Source organism: Strix uralensis, chromosome 2, assembly GCF_047716275.1.
Source record: "Strix uralensis isolate ZFMK-TIS-50842 chromosome 2, bStrUra1, whole genome shotgun sequence".
NCBI classification, from domain to species: Eukaryota; Metazoa; Chordata; class Aves; order Strigiformes; family Strigidae; genus Strix; species Strix uralensis.
In genome coordinates, this window is record NC_133973.1 from 62849591 (window position 1) to 62874980 (window position 25390).

Here is a 25390-nt window from a genome sequence, read left to right on the forward strand (position 1 = left end):
GACTGTTTTGTCATGTCCCTTAGTGACAACAGTTTCTACTTCTTTATCCTCCTTGCCTCAGGATTTCTGATGACGTTATCATGGTCTGCAGCTTCATTTTTGCTAAACTTGGAAACAAAACCAGAGAAGCAACCTTGGCTTTCCCTCATTGGATACCCATAACAAAGCTATGCCTCATCACATTACCTGCTGTGTGCTTCCTCATTAAAAATGGTCCCTCTGTCACCAAAAAAAAAATTCTACACCACTCTAAGCAAACGGATAAACTTCAGGCCTATTTCATTCTCTAAGGCAACATTCCATTCCCCAATTTAAAACTAGTCTAGTATTCATAACACAAACTTTGCACTTATGATGTAGCTTTATATATATGTGTGTATATAAAAATATATTTTTAATATATAAAACCCACTAAGCAATATGGAATTATTACCTATGTAACTACACAGTAGGAAGCTGGCTTTTCTGAGTTTTATGAGATACCAAAACTGTGAAGTCTTTGAAAAAGTTCAACAGCTAGTGAAAAGGGTTCCTCAAATGCATTAAAAAAAATAAAATTAACTGTACCACCTAAAAAGTACAGTATAAACAGGAGCATCTAAGTACCAATACATAAAACAGTACAAAGTTTAAAGGAGCTAAAGAAATTAATGTGCCTGTGATCATGCCAAATGCCAGAAACACATTGCCAAGTTAATCAGTAACAACGGCTGAAGTGAGTGAGTTTAGTTTTCTCCTTCCACTCTGCACTCCTTCTACACTCCTTCCTTCAAAACCACCTCTCAACCAACCTAAAGCAATAATGAAGGGAATAAACACCTGAAAATACTAACTGGACTCATTTAACCATTACACACTCTTTGTGGGACTTCAGTCATCTGTTAAGTCTCTTCCTCATGTTTCTTCAACTGCAGTTCTGCTTATCATACTGTCATCTGTTCACACAAAATACGAGTTTTAAGTGCTCTCAATTCACCACAAATCATTAAATCTTCAAAGCTAGGGGTTGTGCTCAGTAGCACAAATACTCAAAGCATCTCTGAATAATTTACCACAGCATGGTATTTCAGCCATGTTTGCTGAGTATCTGGAAAGAACTCCCAAGTATCAGAACAGCGGTAACCTGCCTAACCTAACCCATTCTTGTAGGGTAACTCAGCAGCGCAAGCCGTCTTTGTGCTCAATGAATTTCACAAGAGAGGTCAGCTAGCGTAGCTACTTTTCCAAGGCTATGGACAGGGTTTTTCAGGGCTTAATGTCTACTACATGTATAAACAGCTCATAAGGTTTAAAAGAACAAAGAACAAAAATACCACCCATACAACTTCAGGAAACATTACCAGGTGAGCAGGTAGTCTAGCTTGCGTTGCATACCAACGGACGGACTCTTGTGCAGTAATTTCCAACCGCGTGCGCACAGTGCAGGGGTTGTGAAGAAAGCCAGCACACGCCAGCTCCCAGAGCTGCTCTCTGATACACAGTCCCCCAGCAGAATGGTGCCAGCTGGCAGGGTTTTAACGCATCCCACCAGGGTGGTAAATCCAGTGATCTCTATACCTCGCAGAAAATTGGTTAGGGAACCAGGCAGCTGTAACAGGGTCTCTGGTGGCCACATCCCTGCTACATTTCACAAAGACAGCTGAGCAGAACAAAGAAACCATGTCTGTGAGTCTACTCATACAACAGTTGCACTGTCACATACAAGGAACCTAGGAGACTCTACTTAAGCTCTTAGAATAAACCTCAGAAAAACCAATGAGAATTTTTTTTTTTTCTTTTGGCACTATCAGATTCTGGTCTTCCAACACTTCCCATATGAACTGTGTTGTGGACACACATATGCTCAGGATTGGTTATGTCCCAGACATTCAACAATAACAGTGGTGTAAATGGCATAACTGCCCTTTCTACAATGCTGCCTTGGAGGCCTAACTCCAGAGATGCATGAGAACAGAGAGTTTAATTTTCCTGCTAAAAATGTGTTCTCAAAATACATACTTCCTTATCCTATTTACTTAAAATCAGAGAGCTGAATGTAGAAGGGAAAACCTCTCTAGTTTTCTGGCCTATCTTTGTACATTGCATTAACATCAACACCTTTAAAAATAAAAATGCAATAACGTACCCAGTAAAGAATCCATGCCAATCTTTTTCACTGCATACAATATTTTATATTGGAGAGGAGCTAATTTCCTTGTTTAAAAATAACTTTCAATTTTGACCAGCAGTAATACTGATGCATTCCCTAAAATATAAGCACAAAGACTGAAAGAGTTCTTAATCATAAATCCCACCATTTAAAACAAAACCAAACCCTCCCCATGCCTGTAAGTCATGTATTTGCCAGTACCTGATACAAGGAGATAGGAATTTACGATGAAGGATTGGATGGGCAGCCACTGTAATTTTCCAAGTGATTCTTTCTGCAGGAAGCTCTTGTGACAGTAAATTAGACTGGTGACACAGACTTCCTTACAGCTGTTGCCACTCGATGCACACTCAACTGTGGAGTAGTAGATCTTGAAATAAAAGCTCTAGCAAGTAGCTAATGTACAGCAATGAATGAACAGAGCACGTGATAACCCTTAAAACACAGTTTGAAGTGACTCGGGCCCCAACAAACATTTCTGCCAGAGAAGTGTTCATTTTACCTGTGAGCAAACTTCACTACAATGAAGACATTAAGACTACAGCTTGCTGGTAGACACCACTATATGACAACTGAGCCCTTTGTGTGGTAACTGATCTGCACCCAAAAGCAAGGCTGCTATTTTGTGAAAGTGTAATGAAAATAGTTTGGGCTTATGAATTGGGATTAGGCTGTACAGCAGCTAGAGGTGTGGGAAACTGATTGCCCCCCCCCCCCCCCCCCCCGTGATAAAGAAGAGTCACAAAACAAGCATTGAGCTAGAAATAAATCATTTATTTTAAAACAATACAGGTTAATAAATAGATTAGTTATCAGAAAACTTAATAAATAGCCTTTTATAATTTACACAAGGCAAATACAACATGCCTATAACTATTTTTTAAAAAGCAAAGAGAGTAAGCTTGACTTGTAAGCCATTAACAAATCTATATATACATTATTTGGAAGCTAATAAAATAAACCATTTTTATGTAATTTGTAGTAACTATATTGCAATAGCATTGAAGCAACCAAACCTGACACTGTATGTTTGTTGCCATCCACCTTTTCCCCATATTCCATTAGAACTATTTTTTACATTCCAGGAAAAAACCCCAAACAAGTAAAAAAACCAAAAAAAACCCAAACAAGAGAAAGTTCCACAGTTGAAAAAAGATTTAACTTAAAAATAACCCTTTTGTGTAATATTTTCCACTCTGTAGAGCAACAGTTTGAAGCTTTTTAAAAAGATTTCTTAATCCCTAATATTTCAACACTGCTGTCTGAAACACTTGGGCACTAGTAATAACAACTGTTGACATCATTGGTGCCTAACACGGTACACGCTAAAATTCTGCATCACTTAAGCCCATATTCAGTAGCACCAAAGAGTTATTACAAAGACTAATCTCTGTAAAGAAAAGGTAACAGGTAATAGATAAACATTTGATAACATCTGATTTAACAGTAAAACTTCAGCAGTTACACCATCTCAAGATGACTGAGGAAGATCTGTAGAACCCTTGATATTTTATATTTATGAAACAAGAAAGTGAGAGGGGTACAACATGCAAACAACTGCCCATTTAAAGCACCCCGTATTTATTAACCCCAAATCTTCCTTCAAATACAAACCCTCTAATTTTTTACATAAAAAGGAAAGCTAAACCTTAGTTTCTAGTGTTTTAACAAATTAATCCAGTGTTTTCATTTTTCAGTGCTAGTTACTTCAGAAAAATACATGTTCAATGTAAACCAAGATTATTATTAGGAAGCCTCACTTGTCAAACTGTGATATGACAGGTTCTTATTAATGTTAGTTGCAGCTCACTAATAAATAGGCTCTATTTACACATAGAGTGTCCTGGAAAGTCAATACAGCAGATAACTTGTTTAGATATTTTTCTTTTTTACATAAGTATTTAAGGTGTAACAAATTTTTTTTTGGTTGTATCAAAAAGGTTTCTATTCTCCTACTGAACATTTGAGGGATTTTTGTGTTTGACACCTAATAAAGATTGTGACATGTAAATCCTCCATACACTGAAGGGATGATGATCAAAGAGCTATCTTCAAGTGAGTACCAAGTAAATATGTTTAACAAGTATAATAGAAGCCAGACATACAGAGTGAAACGCCTTTCATACAGATTTGAATTTAATTCAAACACATCCCACCGCTGTAATGAGTCCACTTTTTGTATGTATAGCCTCTCCCACTTACTTCTACTTTGGAATCAGAACTGAAGTCATCTGGCTTGTAGCTATCAATAGACATAATGCAAAGAGAACATGAAAAGGGCAGACCCGTGAGGGACACCAAAGCTCAGGAGACAACTATGCACATTTGCTCCCTGAGATGATGGAACTTGGATATCTGTCTTATTCAAAGTGCTTACTTGTCAAAGGGGTGGGCAAAAAAAAAAAAGAGGGAACGGCTAAAATTCAGCTTCCACAGTGCCCCCTCTTAAATGGACTAAAAAAGGTAGGACACCTAGAACAAGGAGGGCGTGGCATGGAGAGGGGAAGAATCATACCAACAGTGACAACAGAAAATGCTAATACATTTCTAAAGTTAGAACTGAACCAGCTCCAGGTACAGCAGAACTCAAAAGAACACTGCCACATACTGAACAAAGTAGCAAAAATAAAGGTGTCCATTATTTAGCATTCATGATGTAAAAGGCTGCAGATGCAAATGACGTGTGCAAGGCCACGAGAATTTCTTTCACCTTATGTGCTGGCTTTTGACATCTCTGTTTTAAACAAGGTTAACTAGACATTTCTAGAAAGCTCATCACAGATGAGGAGCAGCTGGGGAGAAGAAACCTATGCAGACATTTATCAGCTGTAAGGATGGTCAGAGGACCACAGAACATGGCTGCTAACTTTATTCTTACTCTGCATAGTGAGTGCTTATCAAGTAAACTTGTGTGTGTGGTGCAGAAAATGGCAAGGTTTAGACAGGGCAGTCAAGTTCTTTTGGATCTAATAATTACTAACAATTTGCATACGCACCTAACGTACTAGGATAGGCACTTTCTAAATAAATAGGAATTAACTTTGAAACAAAACAAAACAAACGAATATGGCCAAAGGAGGACTAAGATGAGACCACAATCATTTCCATTCTGAACTCAAGATTTTCATGAAGTCTTTGGAGATTAAAGGCTAGTACAAAACCAACACCAACTCATGAACTACAAATATGAATTTTGAAAAGACAACTTGACTGCTTCAGAAAACAGTCAATACTGTTTTAAAAAGTAGGTCACTACAGGTCTCAATCTCTGTACAATTCCAGTTTCAATCAGAAAAAAGGGAAGTAATATGAAAAAACATAACTGTCTGCTGAAAACCAAGATACCATCTTCCAATCAATAATGGACAGAGGTTAGTTTTAACCAGCTTTCATAGTCCAATTCCCCTCATCTACAGTTCTCAAACTTTATAGAAACCATACACAATATTTGAAAAATCTGTAAAGATGGACTTTTCTCTTTCACCAAGATACCCAGTTTCCATGCTGGCCTATAACAACATACGTCTCTGCTAACTCAGAGTCATTCCCCCCAGTTTGGAGTTATCAAACAAGCTTCCAAATAACACAGTGGGGCTCTTACTCCCTCAGAACAGTCCCTTCAGAATACCACATCTTTAGGATTCACTGTTCGCAATTATTGCTGCCATCAGAAGGGCTTATAACATCCCTTTCAAATGAAAACTGAGGCTGAGTTTTAAGGTAACATTAATTCAGGTTAACAAAAAAACATCACAAGAGTGGACAGTATTACTCCCCATTAATCAACATCCACATTCCTGTCAGCCAGCCACAAAGCTACATTCATGATTTCTTGATAAATACTGTCTTGTAATCATGTTGGGGTTTTTTGTTTGTTTCAAGAGACTTTCTGAAATAGAGATGTTGAGTTCTACTGTACCCTTCTATTTTTGTACTTGAACGGAAACCAACCTTCATTACTTTTCAAGCTTTCCTTACAAGTTTGACTCGTGATGTTTTAAATACCAAATATAGCTAGAACGTGAAAATTAATTTTTCTTTGACATATCAATATTCTCTAAATGATTTAAACTGAACAGTTCAGAACCATTCCAATCATAGCTTAAGCTATCTACTACTTGTTAAAATATTATGGCTGAACTGTTCACACCAGTCTGTAAATTACTGGATCTCAATGTATACCCCTGTCAGTTATCTGAAACCCAGCTCTCTGAATGCCTATGCTTTTTCAGTCCTTAATCTCCTTTTCTCATGTTGACAAGAAGATCAGACCATTTTTTTTTTGAGTGATGAGAAATCTCATGCTCTTCAATTTCTTTTTTTTGGTGGTCCTTGCTTATTAGCTACTTCACAAAATGATTTCCTGTATTTAGTCACTTAACTAAAATAAAGGTATGCTGGACTGCTTTAAACAAGTCCTCCCATAGATTACCTCTTCCCATTAGGACTATGGGTCTTTCAGAAGCTGTCAAGGCATCTAAGGGTTTCAGTTCAGGTTTGTAAATGCTTCCAAAAATGTGTGGCTCCTGGATGCTTTACATGTTTAGAATTTGAATACAGTCCAATATTATAGTCAGTGAAATTGAATTATTAAACTGGTATAAGCCATCTGAAACAAATACATTCACATTTATGCAGTATTTTTGGATTACAAAGGCACTGAAATAGTTCCGAGCTGCTTACAAATAAGCCACCATATAGGCAATGAGTCTGTGCATCATTTCCATATCCTTCACAGTCTTTCTGTCTGCTCCCAATTAAAAACTCTCAGATGAATGCGGTATGTCTTAATGCACGTAAGTTACAAAGAAAAATGCATACCTGGACACTACCATCAGCTAAGTAATTAGTGAAAGATCTTTAAGGGTCCAGTGCTCTGTATAAAGAATTCAATTTAAAACTCCCCAGTGTCTTCACCGCATGGCAGACCAAGTTGCCGAGACAGTCACTAAAAAGGACAAATCTGCAGTCCATGGTTCAACCAACATTAGTCTCAGAATTCACAGCCTTGACGGTGAACACATTGCTATATTGAGATTAACAAATTGTTCCACTTTTTTTTCCCCCATATTTTAAGGTATACATCACTCATGAAAGGTGTCAGATTGAGTGCATTAGAAACTGATGTTCTCTGCCCACAGGAATGGTACCTCAGAAGCCACAATACAAGCTTTCACACACAGGTCTGTCAGAATATCCCCAAATCTTTTCTGATGGATTCCTTTTACAGTAAGGAAATACATCAGTCTCTATGCTGACTCAATCAGTGGTTCCAATTAAGGTCATTTATTGTGTTGACTGGGGTACATGGACAATTGTTCCTTTGAAACTGGATGGAGGCCCCCAATTCATTTCACATAGGCCACCAAATTGTCAGAGGGTAACTACAAACCTGAACCATATTTGAATCAGTGACCTAGAAATGAAAGGCTCTGCATCCTTCCCCGAGCCATCCAGTTTCCCCTCAAAAAATATTTTAATCTGTCTTCATGTTAGGTTTATTTAAATCTCCGATATTGAAGTTGAATTCCTTGAAGACTTGTATAAGAACAATTCCAATAGATACTGTGGTGAATCCACAAGCCATTCCCAAGAAATCTACCACTCCTACATTACTCCATTCCCTGAAAAGGATGGCTGAAGCCAGCAGGACTAGGGTGGTAAACACAACATAGTAGATGGCACCAAACACAGAGGAGTCAAAACATTCCAGTGCCTTATTGATATATCTGAACTGAATGATAATGCTACATCCTAATACTGCCAGAAGTACCAGACAGAGGTACAGAGCCCTTTGACTCGATGGGTTATTGTGAAAGATATCTTGAGCAGCCAGCCCAATGCCTTTTGTGCTGGGAACAGTGAAACTGCCCAACAGAGAGCAAATACTGATGTAAACCATGATATTAGTAGGTCCATGAGCTGGAGCTATCCAGAAGATAAGCAGGAGAAGCATTAGCAGCACTATGCAGAGATAACCCACAAAAACTGGAAAACAAAAAGAAAACAAGATAATAGCAAGGTGAAAACTCCTGGTCTTCTAAACATTCATGTCATACCAGTGAACTTCAGGTATACACCACAATTAAGATTTGCTATTGAATATAGATACAATCCAGATGTTATGGGCATTTGCAACTGATGTTGTCATGTTCTTTGGGTAAAACAAATCATCATGTAGTAAAATACACACTTGCACAAGTGAACCGGATTTAAGATGGCTCTTTTTTTTTTTTATTGTCTCTTCCATCAGGACGATACTCCTTAAAGGCTCCTGTGACAGACAGCAGTGATAACACCTCATTCATAACCAGTTCAATAAAGCATGGTGTGTGGATATAGCAAAGAGCTTAAACATAAAGCTAGATCCCATTAAGGTGAGTAGGGAGAGTTGGAAGACCTGGGAGGCCATATCATTTACATTATAGCATCAGTACACAGATTAGACTGGTGAAAAACAATTCCTGCTTTACAGTTTTAAATAAATGTATTTCCAATTCATTTTGGTCAGATTGAAATGGTAAATTTAGACCAGGGTATTTGTTTTCTTTTCTTTCTTTGCAAATTTTTTGGATAGCTGATGTTACTAGGTTTGAGTTTCTCTCATCTAAAGCAATTAAAGGAAATAACAACAGCTGGCAGTTTAGCTCTTATGCAAGAAAAATAAAAGTGGGTCTGGCCCATATTAGCACTAGTACGTGTCCCCCAGCAGCTGGTGGGGCTTCAGATTCTCTGTGAGAAAGAACAGGCATTTCAGCATATGTCACAGCAGCCTATTTCTACTATTTATTGTGCAAAGAAATCTGCTCGGAACACACCTGGTGTCTAGTATAAACTTTTAATTAAAAAAAAATGCAGAATTAAAGACAATCGGTATTTTTTGTTTTGTATACAACAGCTTAAATTGAGATCCTAGAATTATACCTTTCATCTCTTAACTAGCAAGATACACTTTTTCGTAATATTAGAAAATTACAAGTTCAAATGGCAATTGTTCTGAGCTTGCCGTGCAGAAGAATGTTTTCAAAAGTATCCATATTTTCCTTTCTGTACACATGTATCAATAAATCTGACAAGTTCCAAGTACAACAAGGCATAGTTTTCCTACACAAAAGCTGTACTGGTTTGCCTCTCATATCACGGCTTCTTCAGAAGTCAATTTTCCTACCTGGTAAAAGGGGTAAGCCTCTTCATCCTGCATGTTCTTGATCAGTCTCACAAAATCATTATGAGTTAATAAAAGAGCAAAGTACCTGGATTTGTAAGTTTCTCTTCAAGCTCAGCCTGAGTCGTTACACTCTCGGACTTCGGGGAATGGATGATGAGAACAACAGACCCAGCGCAGCTCAGCAAACATCCCAGCTTGCCAAGAATGTTCAGTTTTTCTTTCAGTAAGTAAGAAGCTAAAATGGAGCTTTCACAAAGAGGAAGGAAATAAAAAGTTTGACTACATTCTGTTAATAATACTCCAAGAGTGATGTGCCACATGAATTTCCCTCTTAAAGGAATAGTATCAAAAGTTGGTGGATCTTTGAGCAAATGTCAGTGGATTCTCAGAAATGCATTTCTGACTTATCTTAGGAAAGATTCATCCAGTCTCAGTCTTACTCAAACCTTGATGTCTCATCTCAGGGGGAAAAAAAACCCCACACCAAAAACCCAACCCCAGCACCCCAAAAACCAACACCAGATCACCCCCTCACCAGGCATCTGGCACCCAAGCCAGATAGCTACTCATTAACAATTTGGTGAGATCTCAGAGCCCCATTTTTATAGGTGCTACACAGCCATAAGATAAAAGTGACCTTTGGTTAGAAAGATCAAAGGGCTCAGCTCAGACATGTAGCTGACCAAAATACAAAAAATTATGTGACCTAGGATAAAATAATAGGTGTTAAGTAGAGCACCATCAGTGTGCTTCACAGTGTATAAAACTAAAGACAGCCGTGAAGCCCATACAAAGCAATCTACACTCTGAAGTAGATGACCAGTGCTGTCAGATACACAATGCAGCAGCCAGCAGTAGGCAACAGAAAAATCTCGAGGCAATGCACAGCTTTGTTTGTAAAGAACTGTACTTTTTCACTGCGGTAGTTTCACAACTGTAGCTTAGCTATTCACAAAACATTTAGCTGCATATTAAACTCCTTTTAGGAACACTCACTGCCTTTTTTGTTCCTCCCCCACCATGAACATAACATTGAAGAAGCTGGGGTCATGCATATGCAAGAGAGTCCCTTGCTTCAAGAAAGGGGTCAAATCCAATTAAATGAAAATCAGCATCAATAAATACATGTGGGCTGTGGATAGCAGGGGAGAGAAAGAATGTGAGATAAAAGGAAAGATCTACATAGTAAGGGAACTGTGAATAAGAGAATAAACAGAAGAGTCCAGAATAACCAGAGTGAAGGGGAAAAAAAAAATGTTTATCTGTTCCAGATCATAGTGATAGTTAAAGCAGAAGGTACTCAGGAACCCTTTCATCACCATTGCCTTCCACCCCTCCCCCTGCCACTTTCCTGGGGAAAACAGGAACAGATGACATTATAAGACACGATTAACAGACATCTTCAGAGGTGACAACTTAGTAGAGCCTGACACCTTCTCAGTGGACCTTCAGTGATCACTGAGTCTATCTGACATTTTATTAAGTAGTAACAACATTCAGATAAGAACAAGAAAAGCAAACTCTTACCCAAATGGAACGCCAAGAGCTCCCAAGGGCGTCACTAGCACAGTTGGGACTGCAGTGTAGGCCAAGAAATTCCCTATTTGACCCAGAGCCACTGCCAAGAGAATCAGAAATAAGCCTTTGTAAAAGAAGTCAAGAAAACTTACCCAATACTGTTTGGGAAAGACTGACCTAACTGGAAAACAGATGTTACATATTTGCTTAGTTCTGTTAATTTTGCACTTAAACAAAATGGCTGTAATTTTTCTATATTTTAAAATTATTTTTTAACATAGGATTTATATTTGCCACACAAGAAGATCCAAGAGGGCACAGTAAATAATCTCAATTGCAAGTTCTCTCAGTTGAATATAAATAAGATTATGAATTAGATACACTCATGGATTATACTCAAATATCTCAATATTACACTCAAATATTTATATGAGGAGGGCTAAAAGTATATATAACCCATTATTTCATTTTTAGAACGTGCATACATGTAACACGAACGCACTTGGTTATAGTTCCTAACAGCCATGTTACCTTTGGCGGGGGGGGGGGGGGGGGGGGGAGGTGCGGGGAAATAAGGACACTACTGAGGAAAGGAATCTACTAATAAAATACGAAGCACATGCATAAGGGCTCTTCAATACATAGCAGACCACATCAGATTTTTCACAACACTATATAACATCAAAAGTAATTCCTGACCACTTCAAAAAGAACAGATCCCTGGCAAGTCACAGTAACAGCCTCACAATCTTATTTTTTTCCTTTCTGCCAATAAAAGCAAATTCCAAGATGTACCACACTATTGCACATCACATCTGTGATAAACAGGTCATGCGTTCAAGTTTTCAGTTAAAAAATAAAAGCTGGATGGTTTTGCAACTGCTGGCAAGTTTGTAATAGGTCAACATGATGCTTGCAGTTACAAGGTCTGTGGTAACTGGCAAGAACGTTGAGATTGAACACAAACTAAATACAGCTCAAATTTCCAGTTGATGTTAAGAGCCATTATCAGCATTTAAAAACATTTCAAGAATCCAAGCTGTCTTTATGCTCAGGCTGGCATTGCCCTCAACTATCAAATATCGTTACCATTATCCTGTTCTTTACACCTGCAAAGCACTGTGCAAACATTAATTAATTTACCAAATTAGCTCACATTACCAGTAGAGCTGAAGACCTGTGTAACCTACAGGAAACGCGAAGACGACAAACAAACCTACAAAACTGCAAAGTGTGGCAAAATTACACTAATTCAATTCACTGGGGCTTTCTCTACATGAAGAAGTGAGCCAGAGAAGTTAATGAGCAGCATTTCTAGAGCACAAGAGTCAGTGATGGTCTCACTGGCCCTGGGAACAGACTAACTCAGCTATCTGCCTCAGGCTTGGTTTTCAGCAGACATATGTGGCAACCCTGGCATTATCTTCAAGGCATCCGAAGGCACTTGCACGGAGGATGGGGCACAGCTGGCATGCTCTGTTTCTGCAGATGACATACATTTCCAAGTGACTCTGACAAAAGGTTGCTTATTTTGATGGTCAGATGCCTTAACATTCTGTTGGAAGAACCCTAACAGACGGCAACAACAGCGATCCATAAATTAGGTCTTTGAAGCTTGAGTCAAACTGCACGTATTGTAAGACAACTGAACTTACCAGAGGTTTTCAGTATCACCATGGAGTAATAGTAACAGTCTCCTACCACCACAAATGAGAGACCAGGACTAATTAAGCCCAATTAGAAAAAGGATCTCAGTAATTGTTACCATCCACCTGATGTTGAAGACCTTTCCTGTCAACCTATCCAGTTGTCTCTGGACAGAAGTCCTCTCCTGATACATCAATGCTGTAAGTCAAGACATGGCTTCAGTTTTTGAAGGCACACCAAGCTTGCTAAAGGAGTACCAATATCCCTGAAGTTATTGGAACACAAAACTTGATGTACACTGACATGTCTACATTAGCAAGGAGACCAGGAATAGATCCATACAGCAAAAGATGTCTGCTCTACGCATGTCAGGGGTTTTATTTCAGACTAACTTCAGGCTGCTCCCACAGACTGAAAATCTATTTGCAGCTGGTGTGCGTTAGCCATGTTCCTGGAGTGCATCTTCCAGCCTACTTTCATCTTAAAGGCCAGTTCAGGAGCTCCAACACCACTCCACAATGTGAAATAAAGCCCAATTCATGGAGACAAACAGATTTGCTTCACAAATGTATTTTGCATCTGCAATAAAACACTAACATAGATGTATCCACTATAAAAAACCAGCCGCATCCATACTGCTATCAAAACCTGCACTGAAACTAATTAATTAGCCAATTAATTAGTTTAATGCTCATTGAAATACCTGTACACATGCTGCAATCACTCTTTTGACTACAGTGTAAGAAAAAAGTCCCTTAGAAGAATCTGTAGCCTTTCCTTTGAAGTCTTCAGTAATCCAGTGGATCCCAAGGCCCCAAAATGGTTAGGCAGTGTTACGCTCAGTCAGCATGTCAACACAGAAATGCTTGTTCACCATCTGAACAAATATTGTGAAAACAAGTTGATAGAGTTTATGTGGGTTTTATTAGTCATCCAAACTCCAAATTCCCTGCTTGAAAAAATTATGTGAGATAACTGGGGATACTGCTAATTTCCCAAACATCGCCTTTCTCTGCACCCCATAGGCGCCTACCTGGCTCTTGCTATTGCTGTTTGCGACTCTGTTGCAATTCTGAATCTGTAATATCCTTAAGTAATTCTTCCCTTGGTTCCTTTGTAAACTTACTGGGACTTTGTTTTGAAATACCTGCACCTGGCTACTGGACAAAAGCCAACTGATACCATTCCCTTCAGCTGTTTTGCCTTCATTCAATTCAGTCAGCTCTTTTAAGCATGAAATCATTTTCTCTGATTCACCAAGATAAACTCCTGTAATAAAACCTCTCTTATTTTAACTCCTCCTGCTTGAAGATTCAAGATGGGAACTCCGTGAGCGATGAACAACAGTGATTAATGCACAGATTTATCGCTACTTATGCAGTAGCAATAAATCCTCCTGGCAAAGGAGGAAGCTGACAAAGAACTACTTAAACTCAAGCTAAATTAGCTGAGGAGTTTCCTCTGAAGCAATGTTGGCTTCTACACTTGCTGTGAACTTAGCTCTTCAAGGAATTTATCAGTTTCTGTTCCTTTTGCATAGCTTGAAGACGACAAAAACAGAGACTTACCTTGCTGCCATGAAACAAGGGGCACAACTGGACTCACATACTTCTCAGAAACAGCATCAGATCATTTCCAAATAATTCACAAAAGGCTGGGTTAGAGTCTAGAAGTGGGGTATAATTTTAAGCTTGGGGGTACAACTAGGGCTGAACTGCAAGAGGAGAAAGCTAGCTGCTCCCCATGCTCTAGATTCACATCAGAGAGTGAACTTGGTGTGAGCAGGGTTTAAAGAGACACTAAGAATAAAATTACACTGATCTCATATCAGCACCACACAAGGCTTCACATTAATCTTGTAGATTAAAAGCAAAACTGAAACTGTATCTGTCAAACTAGAAATCAAAAAGGAGTTTTATTTTAATTGAGGCTGGCTAAGTGCTTTCTGATCTAAAAAATAACATGTGCTCAATAAGCCCTTTTGTGCAGAGCAACAATTTCTTATTCAGCTTTGACTTTTATTAAAAACTGAGCAGACCAGCACAATCCAGAGACCCAAACCATGCAGGAACCCAGAATCAGAGCAGTGCATGGCTGCCAAGGGCTGCAACTACCAAATGGTTTGGCAATGTGGAAAGATGTCTGATTCAGGTTTGTCCCAGCTCTTTGCCTTCTCAAACATCGTCAGACACAGTAGCCAGAGTGAGAGTTTACTAAAGGTGGGATATTTCTGAGGGATGGGAATTTTGTGACAAGTGAGCGTGAGATTCAAGATGAGAACCCAGATTTCCTGATGTCTCACTTCACCACCTAAGCGCAACTTGTCCTTTCAATAATAATCAAACATTTTAAGATACTTACTTGCAATAGTGCCAGACCACCATACTATATCTGTTAAGTACGAAGTACCTGAAAGAGGAAGTATAGGAAGACGTATTAGAAAAATATGACATTGCAATATTGGAACTACGAACAGCAAAATTTCAACAGTCTCAACTATTAAGGATGTTCACCTTAACCCTGTTCTTCAAGGCAATGAGTGGGAGGAAAAAAAAAAAAAAAAAGAGAGAGGGTCCTCAGATTTGGCCTAAGTGTCCAAGTTAATGCGATGCCTTAAGACGGTCTAAGTCAGAAGTTCTGATTTCCAGTTTGAAGTACCTATGCTAATGTGGTATTACATAGAAAAGCATCCAAAACATCAGCAAATGCTTCTGAGTGTGACATTAAACATACCATTAGATTAGAACCATTACTAGAATGGGAAACCTATGGAAACAAAACATGATTTGGATCAATTTGATAATATGGCTCAATGAAATTGTATCAGAGACACTGCAGCAGAGAAATTGTTTTGGCACGCAGTTTTGGCAGTACTGTAGTGTGGACCAATCCTCCAGCATTTGAGTTTTGGAAAGCGCTACAACTGAAGCCTCTCAATTCCTGATGTACTGTCCCGATTCAAAGAGAGGGATTAAAAACTCTGGATTGTCCCTTAGTGCCTCCCAAACTCAGGGATTATTATTTTCACTGTCAGATTACAGGCTCTTGCCTTGGCATGTGCCAGGGAAGCCTGTGCACCACATTTTGTAAATTGTGCTTCTGCAGAACATCAAGGCTAATGACTGCTTACTAAACTAAAGCATGGCTTCCACCAAGTGACTTTGGCATCACGTTACACTCTTACGTTCTGCTCTTTCTAGCAATTCAGCTCTGCGTTTATATGGGAAGATGCTCTCTCAAGAGCTGCTGAAGCAATAGGCAATATTGTACCAATTCTGAAATCCCAAATGAAAGAGAAACACAGTAATCTATAACTCCAGAGATATATAAAATACTAAGCACTTGGAAATCACGCTATATAATTGAAATGAGATGGAAAATGACTAATGAAAATGGCCAGCTTTAGAGTGGGTGTAATAATTTTTTAGACTTTTGTTATTGCATATAAAATAAAAACACTGTTGGGGGCACAAATTATAGAAAATATTGACTCAAGTAAGATAACTTTGCAAAATATTTGTCACCCGCTGCTGTTTCTAACTAAGCAAGGATTACTAATAGCATTGATACTATATTATTGATTCAATAGAGAAGACAGAAAAGAATTGAAAGCGCTTCCTTGTTAATTATACACCACCTACTGAAGCCAATGGAAAAAAGACATCATCTGACACTGATGATCTCGGGCTCACAGTTCCAACTGCTAGATTCAAGGCAGAACCACCCTGCTTCACAACATTAAATCGAGAGAAACTTAGGGTATTTGCCTGGATGTCTCCACACTGAGCACGGCAGTAAGAAATACTACAAATCGCTCAGCAAGACACACAAATAAACATCAGTAATACCTTCAAAATGGGATGTTTTACAGCTAGCTGCCAGGGCTGAGAAGGCAGGCACACACCCATCACCCACTGAACCCAGTGCTCCACTGAAAACTCTTCAAGAGTAATTAGACCCAACTATGCTGCAAAATGGAAACTTCCTCCAACTGCCTTGGGATGGCAAGTCAGTCCTTTCTCCCATGTTTTCTCATCATTTCCCTTACAGAAAAAAAGATTTGTATTTATGACACAAACATGATCTCTCTGTGGACAATAAAAATGGATTACAGCCACCTTGGAGGGAAAGGGACACTATGCTTGCAAAACAGTAGTTTGTCTGAGTTCCTTAACTGTAAGGTCATTGCAGAAAAAGGCAAACTAAACTTGTTAGATCAGGCTGCCAACTGGTAGTAACATCATTGCAAGCTTGCTGTGCTCCCCTGCATCTACCCTGAACACGCTCGATGCAGCAGGCACTGGAAATGGCACTGCTGCTCCAGCCCTAACCATCTCAAATACGTGCATGTGTATACATATATTTACATACACACATATATACAGAGGAAATACTCAGCATGTCCTGGTCCCTAAAAAGGATTTTTCATAAGAGAGTTCCCAGAACATCCTCATACACACACAGACACCATCACCTACAAAACAAGTGGCTATTGACCACAGAAATACAAATAAAAGGCCTCATGCAACCTCTGTTTACAACTTCCCCCTCACATAAAAGCATGATACAAAGAACAAATAAATATATTGCATTTTCCTATATTCAAAGCAGCAAGATGCAACTAGCAAATGCTATTCAGAGGCTGCATGCTTTGAGGAGCTCCAATTTCAGAATAAAATACAGAAGATCCTCATACTCTGTGAATTTATGGCTTTGTTTTGGCTAAACTGTCTAGATAAACATATTCAGGGACTGTGCTATCTCAGAAAACAACGAGGTATGGGATTTCAAAGTGAAAAATAAAAGAAAAATTATTTCATGTTTCTGGTGTGCCTGACTTCCCCGCAAGAAGAAACCACCACGCGACTGATGGAACTGGACGCGTATGTCCGCGGAAGAGCTGGAACAAACAAGTGACAGGTCGTGCTGCTGCTGTTCATGGCAAGACACTATCTGAGCCAAAGAAACGGGTAGGAAAGTCCCACGAGCACGTGAAAATGCCGCAAGAGAAACCTATGTCCACACGCACACGAGCTCAGAGTCCTTCATCACAGCCCTTACGCCGCGCTCCAGGCAGCGACCGCTGATGTCAAACACGCTTAAGGCGACAAACTAAGGCCGAGCCCCCCGGCCTCCCCGCCGGGAAGGTGTCCCCCGCTCCAGGCGACACCGCCACTCCCCCAGGCACAGGGTCCGCCACGAGCCGGAGGTGCCTGACCTCCGCGCCCGCCGGGGCTGGGCCCCGCGGGACGGGCTGGGCCCCGCGGCAGCCCCCCACAGCCGCGGCCCTTCCGCGGGGGCTGCGCGGGGCCCAAGGGAGGGAGCGGCCCCGGGGGAGGCCGGGCTGCTGCCGGGGCGAGGGGGGGTCGGGACCGGTCCCGCACGGTGCCGGGGGCGATGCTCCGGAGACCTGCGAGGTTACCGGGGTAAGGCGATGGTGCGGAGCGGTGAAAGAGGCTGGGAAAGCCCCGGGGACGGAGGGGGATGGGGTGGGGGGTGCGGTCCCGCCCGCCGCCACCACCGCAACGGCGGGCCCCTACCTCGCCCGCGGGCCCGCACGATCCCCTTCTTCTGCAGGACGAAGGTGGAGCCGTTCACCAGGCTGGAGACCACAGCCACGCTCAAGCCCAGCGACACGGCGGCGGGGCCGGGGCTCTGCGCTGGCCCCTCGCCCGCTGCCGCACCGACCGCCATCCGCATCGCCCCGCCGAGAGCTGCCGCTGCTACTGCCACGGCGGCTGCCCGGGCCCAGCGCACCCGGCCGCGGCTCTGCGCCGGGACCCGCCCTGCGCCGCGCTGCCCTGCGCCGCGCTGCGCCGCGCTGCGCTGCGCGCCCCGCCCCGCCCCGTCGGGGGCGGCTCCGGGCGGGCACCGGCGGCAGCAGCGCTGCTGGCGCTCGGCCCGCGCGGGGACGGCAGCACGATGACGTCATACCCGTGGTATTTCTCCCCCACCTCGCCGACCGCCGCTCTGACGTCACGGCTTTGTGCCGCCCTTCTCCGCGCTGGCACCGCGGGGGGCGAGGCGGCACCGGGCGGAGAGGTGCCGCGCCGGCCCCGGTGCCGCTGCTGGCGGCTTGCAGCGTTGTGGGGCGGGGGTGGGGGGTTCCTCGGCGTGGGGAAATACGTAGCAGAAGCTGCGGTCCCCGCGGGAGGGAGCTGCGACCGCTCGTGGGCAGGGGAGCGCGGGAGGACGTGCAGGGGGATGCGGGAGGACAGAGGGATGCAGCAGGACAAAGGAGTGCGGGAAGATGTGCGGGGGGATGCGGGAGCACTGGGGGATGCAGGAGGATGTGCAGGGGGGTGCAGGAGGACAGGAGGATGCAGCAGGACAAAGGGGCGCAGGAGGACAGAGGGATGCGAGATGTGCAGAGGGACGCGGTCTGCAGGAGGAGAGAGGGAGCCAGGGTTTCTGGTGTGGGAGCAGCGCTGCTTTGCAGCGCTCTCGCTTTCCCTTGGGGTTTTTAAAATTTGTGTCAGCTCCCCGGTCTGGCCGAGAACACGGTGCACTGTGGTGGCAGGGTAGGAGCAAGCAAAGGCCAGGCAGGGGCTCAAGGCCACCACTGTAGCCCCCACCCGTGGCCCAGAGCTGTGGCTCGATCCACCCCTCCACCAGCTGGGTCGATGTGCTGGGCAGAGCTGGAGAATCAGCAAGGGAGTATGTGGCTACAGACTGGGAAAGTTCAGCCGCTGCCAGGGGTCATGCACATTGCCTGAAAACTGTGGGATCCATAATCACCCTGGTTTTGTCCAGCAGTAAATCCCAGAATCTATGTTTATTTTCAGGAAAAAGTTCGCTCTCTTCTAATGGCATAGGGCAAGTTCAGCTGCTCAAAATCATGAGTCTCCCAGCCTCTCTCAGCTATCCTTCAGCAACTTCCATGTTCTGGGAGGGCAGAACATAAGTCATCCCACCATCATGGAGAAGGGCTGGAGGTTCCTCTAGTAGCAATACCTCTGGGCCATCACAGGGATCTCTTTTAAATCCGGTTGGCGGCCGGTCACGAGTGGTGTCCCCCAGGGCTCGGTTTTGGGGCCACTCCTGTTTAACATCTTTATTGATGATCTAGACGAGGGGATCAAGTGCATGCTCAGTAAGTTTGCAGATGACACCAAGTTGGGTGGGAGTGTTGATCTGCTCGAGGGTAGGGAGGCTCTGCAGAGAGATCTGGACAGGCTGGAGCGATGGGCTAAGGCCAACTGTAGGAGTTTCAATAAGGCCAAATGCCGGGTGCTGCACTTGGGCCACAACAACCCCCAGCAGCGCTACAGGCTTGGGGAGGAGTGGCTGGAGAGCTGCCAGTCAGAGAGGGACCTGGGGGTGTTGATTGACAGCCGGCTGAACATAAGCCAGCAGTGTGCCCAGGTGGCCAAGAAGGCCAATGGTATCCTGGCTTGTATCAGAAATAGCGTGGCCAGCAGGGACAGGGAAGTGATCTTACCCCTGTACTGGGTACTGGTGAGGCCGCACCTCGATTATTGTGTTCAGTTTTGGGCCCCTCACTACAAAAAGGACATTGAATTACTCGAGCGTGTCCAGAGAAGGGCAACGAAGCTGGTGAAGGGTCTGGAGCACATGTCGTACGAGGAGCAGCTGAGGGAACTGGGGGTGTTTAGTCTGGAGAAGAGGAGGCTGAGGGGAGACCTCATCGCCCTCTACAACTACCTGAAAGGAGGTTGCAGAGAGCTGGGGATGAGTCTCTTTAACCAAGTAATAAGCGATAGGACAAGAGGGAATGGCCTCAAGTTGTGCCAGGGAAGGTTTAGACTAGATATTAGGAAGCATTTCTTTACAGAACAGGTTGTTAGGCGTTGGAATGGGCTGCCCAGGGAGGTGGTGGAGTCCCCATCCCTGGAGGTGTTTAAGAGTCGGGTCGACTTAGCGCTGAGGGATATGGTGTAGTTGGGAACTGTCAGTGTTAGGTTAATGGTTGGACTGGATGATCTTCAAGGTCTTTTCCAACCGAGAAGATTCTGTGGTTCTGTGATTCAGAGAATGTAGTCTCTCAAAGCATGAAGTGCTGAGCTGAAAACAATCTTCTTTGCTAGGCAGAAATATTTCATATCATGTATTTCATTGCAGTTCTTACCATTCCCAGGTATGTGTTGAAATAAATCAATTCATAAATGGATTACTGTGGTAATATCCATCGAAGGAAATGGGATATAGTATCTTGGCTCGGTGTAAATGGAAGTGGACATTTTTGTCATTTGTAACTATTGGGCATTCTTCCTAGCATAAATTTTAGCATTCCCAGGAAATACGAGTTTAGAGAAGAGGCAAACTCCTGAAAATGTTTCTCTTGTTAGCATATTTCTCAGTTTGCCTACACTGCTTGAGGCAGCTGTCCTAGGAGGGTGCAGGAAGGCTGCAATATACTTTTGTTAAGGTTTAACAGCAAGAAGATGTAATACTTATTGCAGGATTGCCAATATTTTCACCTAGATTGCTTCATCAGGTCATTGTATAAATATTGAATGCTATGGGAGAGAGGATTTCATCCTTGTGAGGCTCACAGGACCTGCAAAATGAGAACACAGGAGGTGGAGGAACAGTTATCCATAGCAACCCTTGGAAGCAAAGATAGAGGTGAAGACAAATACAGGCTAATTATAAATATCCATTTCTGATCTATATACAGCCTAGTAACATGTACAGTAAAATTTATTGCAGGAAATAATTTATGCTTGCACAGTGGAAAAATGATACGCATTTAACAGCCTTTGCATCTAATTATCAGGCAAGTTTCTAAACAAAGCTCAAACCTGGCCAGTTTTTATACTCAAGATCTCTGTCTGGTGTGGTTGAACCAAGATGAAAACAGGTGCCAGAGATCCCAAGAAAACAGTTTATTTCTCTCTAGCCATGTCATTTTAATCTCCTAACTGTAAAATTTACATATGCCTTTCTAAATTATGTATTTGGATAGGTAATTCTAAGTACACTTAATCTGCCTTATTCAGTTAGTTACTATTATATTTGCTCTATAATAGTTGTGGTGTTCTTAAGGATTAGTCATGGACTAAAATAATAAGCACAGCTCTGATAAATATTACATTTGCAAATATCTTGAAAAACAGAGCCTGACTTCTCTAACGTCTTATAAGATCACTTGATGCAAGAAAATCTGCACTATCTCATTTACAAACATTTTGGACCAAAACATAAAGGTATCTCAAAGATAACAGCTGTTATCATTACTTGAATGGAAATTAGATGACCTTTCTTAAACCATTACATACAGTATATAAACTCCTAAGGTCCATCTAGTCTTCTGAGACTGAGTTTTATTGTGATAGCATCATTCCTCCTGCCAAAGTTGTGTCACATGTTTGTGGTATTAGAAAACAACATGCTTTGGGTTAGTTTGGATTGCACATTGCAATACTGCAGTATTGCTGATGTCACAGCGGTCTGATGTCTCATGAACACAGAAATTGCATAGGAGGAACCTCAGATTTATGTGGCATTTCCTCCAACAAACTCTGCTTCTCTCCAGTCTTATCCAGCTCCGATGTAAGCACTCATAGTACTAGTTGGCCACTTACTGCTTAATTCAAGCACTATGTGAGAGCTGGTATAAAAAGTGTACAGGTTGCTTTATCAAAGTAGCTAACTCTGCTCTGGTAGAGTATGGGTGTTCAGAATTAGTCAAAAGGTAGGAGCAGTATTTAATAGACTTATGTAGAGCTCCTACCCAGAGGAAGGGATGAGCGATTGAGGTAAGTCTCTTGGAAGTGAGTGAGCAAAGTTGGTAGAGGTTCCACCATTTTGTTGCAGGGTAATGGACCTTTTCTGGTTAAGATGGGTTCTTCCCTGATCTGAAGGGGAAGAAAAATGCTTCTGCCTGATCTAAAGGAGTGTATTGTTTTGTCTGTAATGGCTTGGATTCCTCTGTTAAGTTTGTTTTATGTATGTAAAATATTTTTTTTTCTTTTTAATGAAAGCTGGTTGGAGTATTTTATCTAGGTTAGAGGGAAACCTGATCATTCTGTATCAGACATAGAATGAGAACACTATCTGTGCCCTGAAGATAATCTGAAGCTCCTTATAGAATAGCTGGGAGAGCAGGGTGGAAGTTTACCAACAGCTGTATCAGACCCTGAAGCAACAGCAGTAATTCTCCTTGGCAGAAGCACTATAGAGATCCACTTTGCCAGCAACTGAAGCAGTAAGAACTGAGACTGCAAAGAAAACAGCAAGAAGACAGTGGCAATCGTTGCTATTTTTTCCAGCTCTTGAGAATCAAAGACCATCGTAAGGGCAGTTATATGAAAACTTGTGTAATGGTCCAATGATCCTAGGCCTGAAGATGATCTAAAAATCCTTTCTAAGGAGTCTTGGGCTGTTGCCTGGAGTATAAAAGTAGCTTTGATATAAGTGGGCCATCACTGGTATAAGTGGGTCCTGCTTTGGCAAGGAAGTGACTTAAATCTTGGTTGTAATCTAGCACTTGATTTGCTATGGGCATCCATACCAGTGGATGGGAGAATGAATGGAAACCTGCTGAAAGGTACCGCACTGCACTGATGGGTCCTGTCAGCTTTTTTCCTCTCTACTCCATTAATACTGTCAGCTTTTTTCCTCTCTACTCCATTAATAAGGACTTTGTTGAACTGAACCAGAGAAGAGAGTGTAGAGTCTTTGGGCCCAGATTTGGGCTTTTAAAGTCCGTAGTGGCCTTTGTGAAATGAAATTGTAGTGCTGAGCTCTACTGCACTGTAAACAGTGGCCATGAGACTCCTGAAAACATCCTCTGGAGCTGGAATTAAAGAAAGTCAAGCTCAGCCCTAATGTCTGAATGTCTGAAACTGCAACAAAATTCTGCCTTATATCCTATCTGCAAAATGGGTTGTCACACAAGTTTCTGTGGTCTCTCTGTCCTATAGGTTACAAGAAGAAAGGCAGCCCTTGGGGTACACCAGCTCTTTTCCAGGGCAGAACAACAGTCTACAAATCAGCACAGTCCTGAGTGGAAAAGTGAGGGCAGCTTAGGTTTCCTTTGTTAAAGGGTCCAAGGTTCATGCCATGGAGCTTGTTATCAATGTGCAGTTTCTTAAAGTCTGGTCTGAATGAGTAACAGAAGCTTGCTGTCACTTTTGTCCATGGAAAACAAATTCTTTGCTAAATGACAGTGGCCACATATAATTCTGGAGTTTTGGAGAACTTCAGCATCCTTCCTGAAGAGATGGTGCAAGACTGATGTTAGATTATTGACACAGAAAGCATGGCAGGTATACTGCAGACAGATCATACCATTTCAGCTCTCCTGGGAGGAAAACAGATCTCTTCAGAGAGAATCTGTGCTTTGTGCAGCAGGCAGAAGCTAGACAGCTAGTTCTGATGTATGTTCATGATCACGCTGCAGAGAACCCACATTAATTAACATTGTGTCTACTCACATTTGCTGTTCAGAAATCACTTCTAGACCCCCAGTGACTAGGGACACCGGAAAAACACAGATTTTCCAGTTAAGCTTGCAGCAGATGGTATAGTCCACCTACATTAGCTGCAAACTCTGACCAGGGCATACTCTTCTGTGCTGATTTCCAGCTACTGAGTACATCGTCTTAATGTAATGAATATAGCATATGTATATCCAGCTCTTTGTCTTCATATACTGAAAGGGTGGTGAAAGCCAGCACACAGTAGTATTTTAGCATGAACCTTTAGAACAAGTCTTCCAATGAAGGCATGGTCATCACAATCATCTAAAAAAAAAAGCAGGCTCTATCACAATCTTGCATGTGAAGAATTTGCATGTCTTTCCCATACCTTGGCTGTTAATTAGCCAGATTAATCTTCTGCGTGAGCTAAAGGGAGTTCTGGACCATGTTTCAGACTTACAGATGTTGTTGGTATGTTATTATAAGCTTTGACATGGTGATCTAAATCAGTTCATAAGCTGCATACCAAACTAGTGTGTAGTAATCATTGAATCACCTATGGTGGTAGTCTCTTCCCGTTAAGCTGAGTGGACACCAGTTTTAGGGTATACCTTGGAGACTTGGAGAATTCACATTCTCTCAAGTGAAGAACTTTGGAGGAACTCCTACTAATCAAGTAAACTCTCTCATAAGATTTGCTGGGTAGTTCCAACAATATATGTATGGCTTTTCTACTACATTGTTCCTCAGAAAATCATCTTTTCTATCACACACCTCAGAGAATATAGCAGCCAGCTGCCTGCTCAGAGATCAATCTTTGTAAGGTTGAGTGCATCCTGTACTCCAAAGCCTGAGTTTTATTGTAAAGTTTATTTTTACATGGGTGCTTTTGAATGGAGTTTCAAGGCAATGTTGTTGGAAGGCTGGTAGTGCATTGCAATGTATCTGAACTGGATTTTTTTGTCATCAAACTAAACAGTAGGGTACCAATTTCATCATAAGAATGGCCCATATTTAACTACTATCCTCCCGAGGCTTCACTTTCATGCATTTACAAATCGTAAGCCATTGAGCTCCTGGGACCCTGTTATTCAATTCTAGGCGTTTACAATATGCCACCATCACAGTAATATGTTTTATCTGCTAAATATGTGCCTTCTCAGCAGCAAAGCTACATCTCTGACTTCATTCACCATTGCCCCTGAGGGCACAAAGAAGCAGCCTGTCTGCTCTGGGAGAACAGTACAGAGAAGCTGGGGTTCCCAGCTAATGGGCTTAAACGGGGTCCTAGCAGGAGAAATGGTGATGGGCTGATGCAAACTGTTTCTAGGCAGAGTCTACCAGACAATGCATGGTAGAAGGAGGCTTTCCATGAAGTTCCTCTGCTCCAAATCAGAGCAACTGCAGAGCCAGCTACTTTAGTATTTAATATTTAAAACTGAGTTTAATATTTAAAACAGAGCTGATTTGAGAGTTGTAATGGAAGGCAGCTGTGGTAGTTACTTATCTAAGCTGGAAGGA

General features: G+C 42.0%; 1 protein-coding gene across 3 annotated transcripts; it reads right to left on the reverse strand.

Moving 5' to 3' along the window:
• Positions 1–2902: 2902 nt before the first annotated feature.
• NIPA1 (NIPA magnesium transporter 1) lies at positions 2903–24036 on the reverse strand. 3 transcript variants are annotated; one of them, XM_074858980.1, is made up of 5 exons: positions 23885–24036; positions 14844–14891; positions 10845–10935; positions 9403–9563; positions 2903–8137 (listed from the first exon to the last, which is right to left on the reverse strand). In XM_074858980.1, coding segments are annotated over exons 2-5 (765 nt in total). In that variant the 5' UTR covers positions 14845–14891; positions 23885–24036; the 3' UTR covers positions 2903–7625. The 3 variants fall into 3 exon arrangements, with proteins under 3 accessions (XP_074715081.1, XP_074715079.1, XP_074715080.1); XM_074858978.1 differs by lacking the exon at positions 23885–24036 and adding an exon at positions 18023–18266; XM_074858979.1 differs by lacking the exon at positions 23885–24036 and adding an exon at positions 13186–13359 and having other exon boundaries at positions 14844–14887.
• Positions 24037–25390: the final 1354 nt, after the last annotated feature.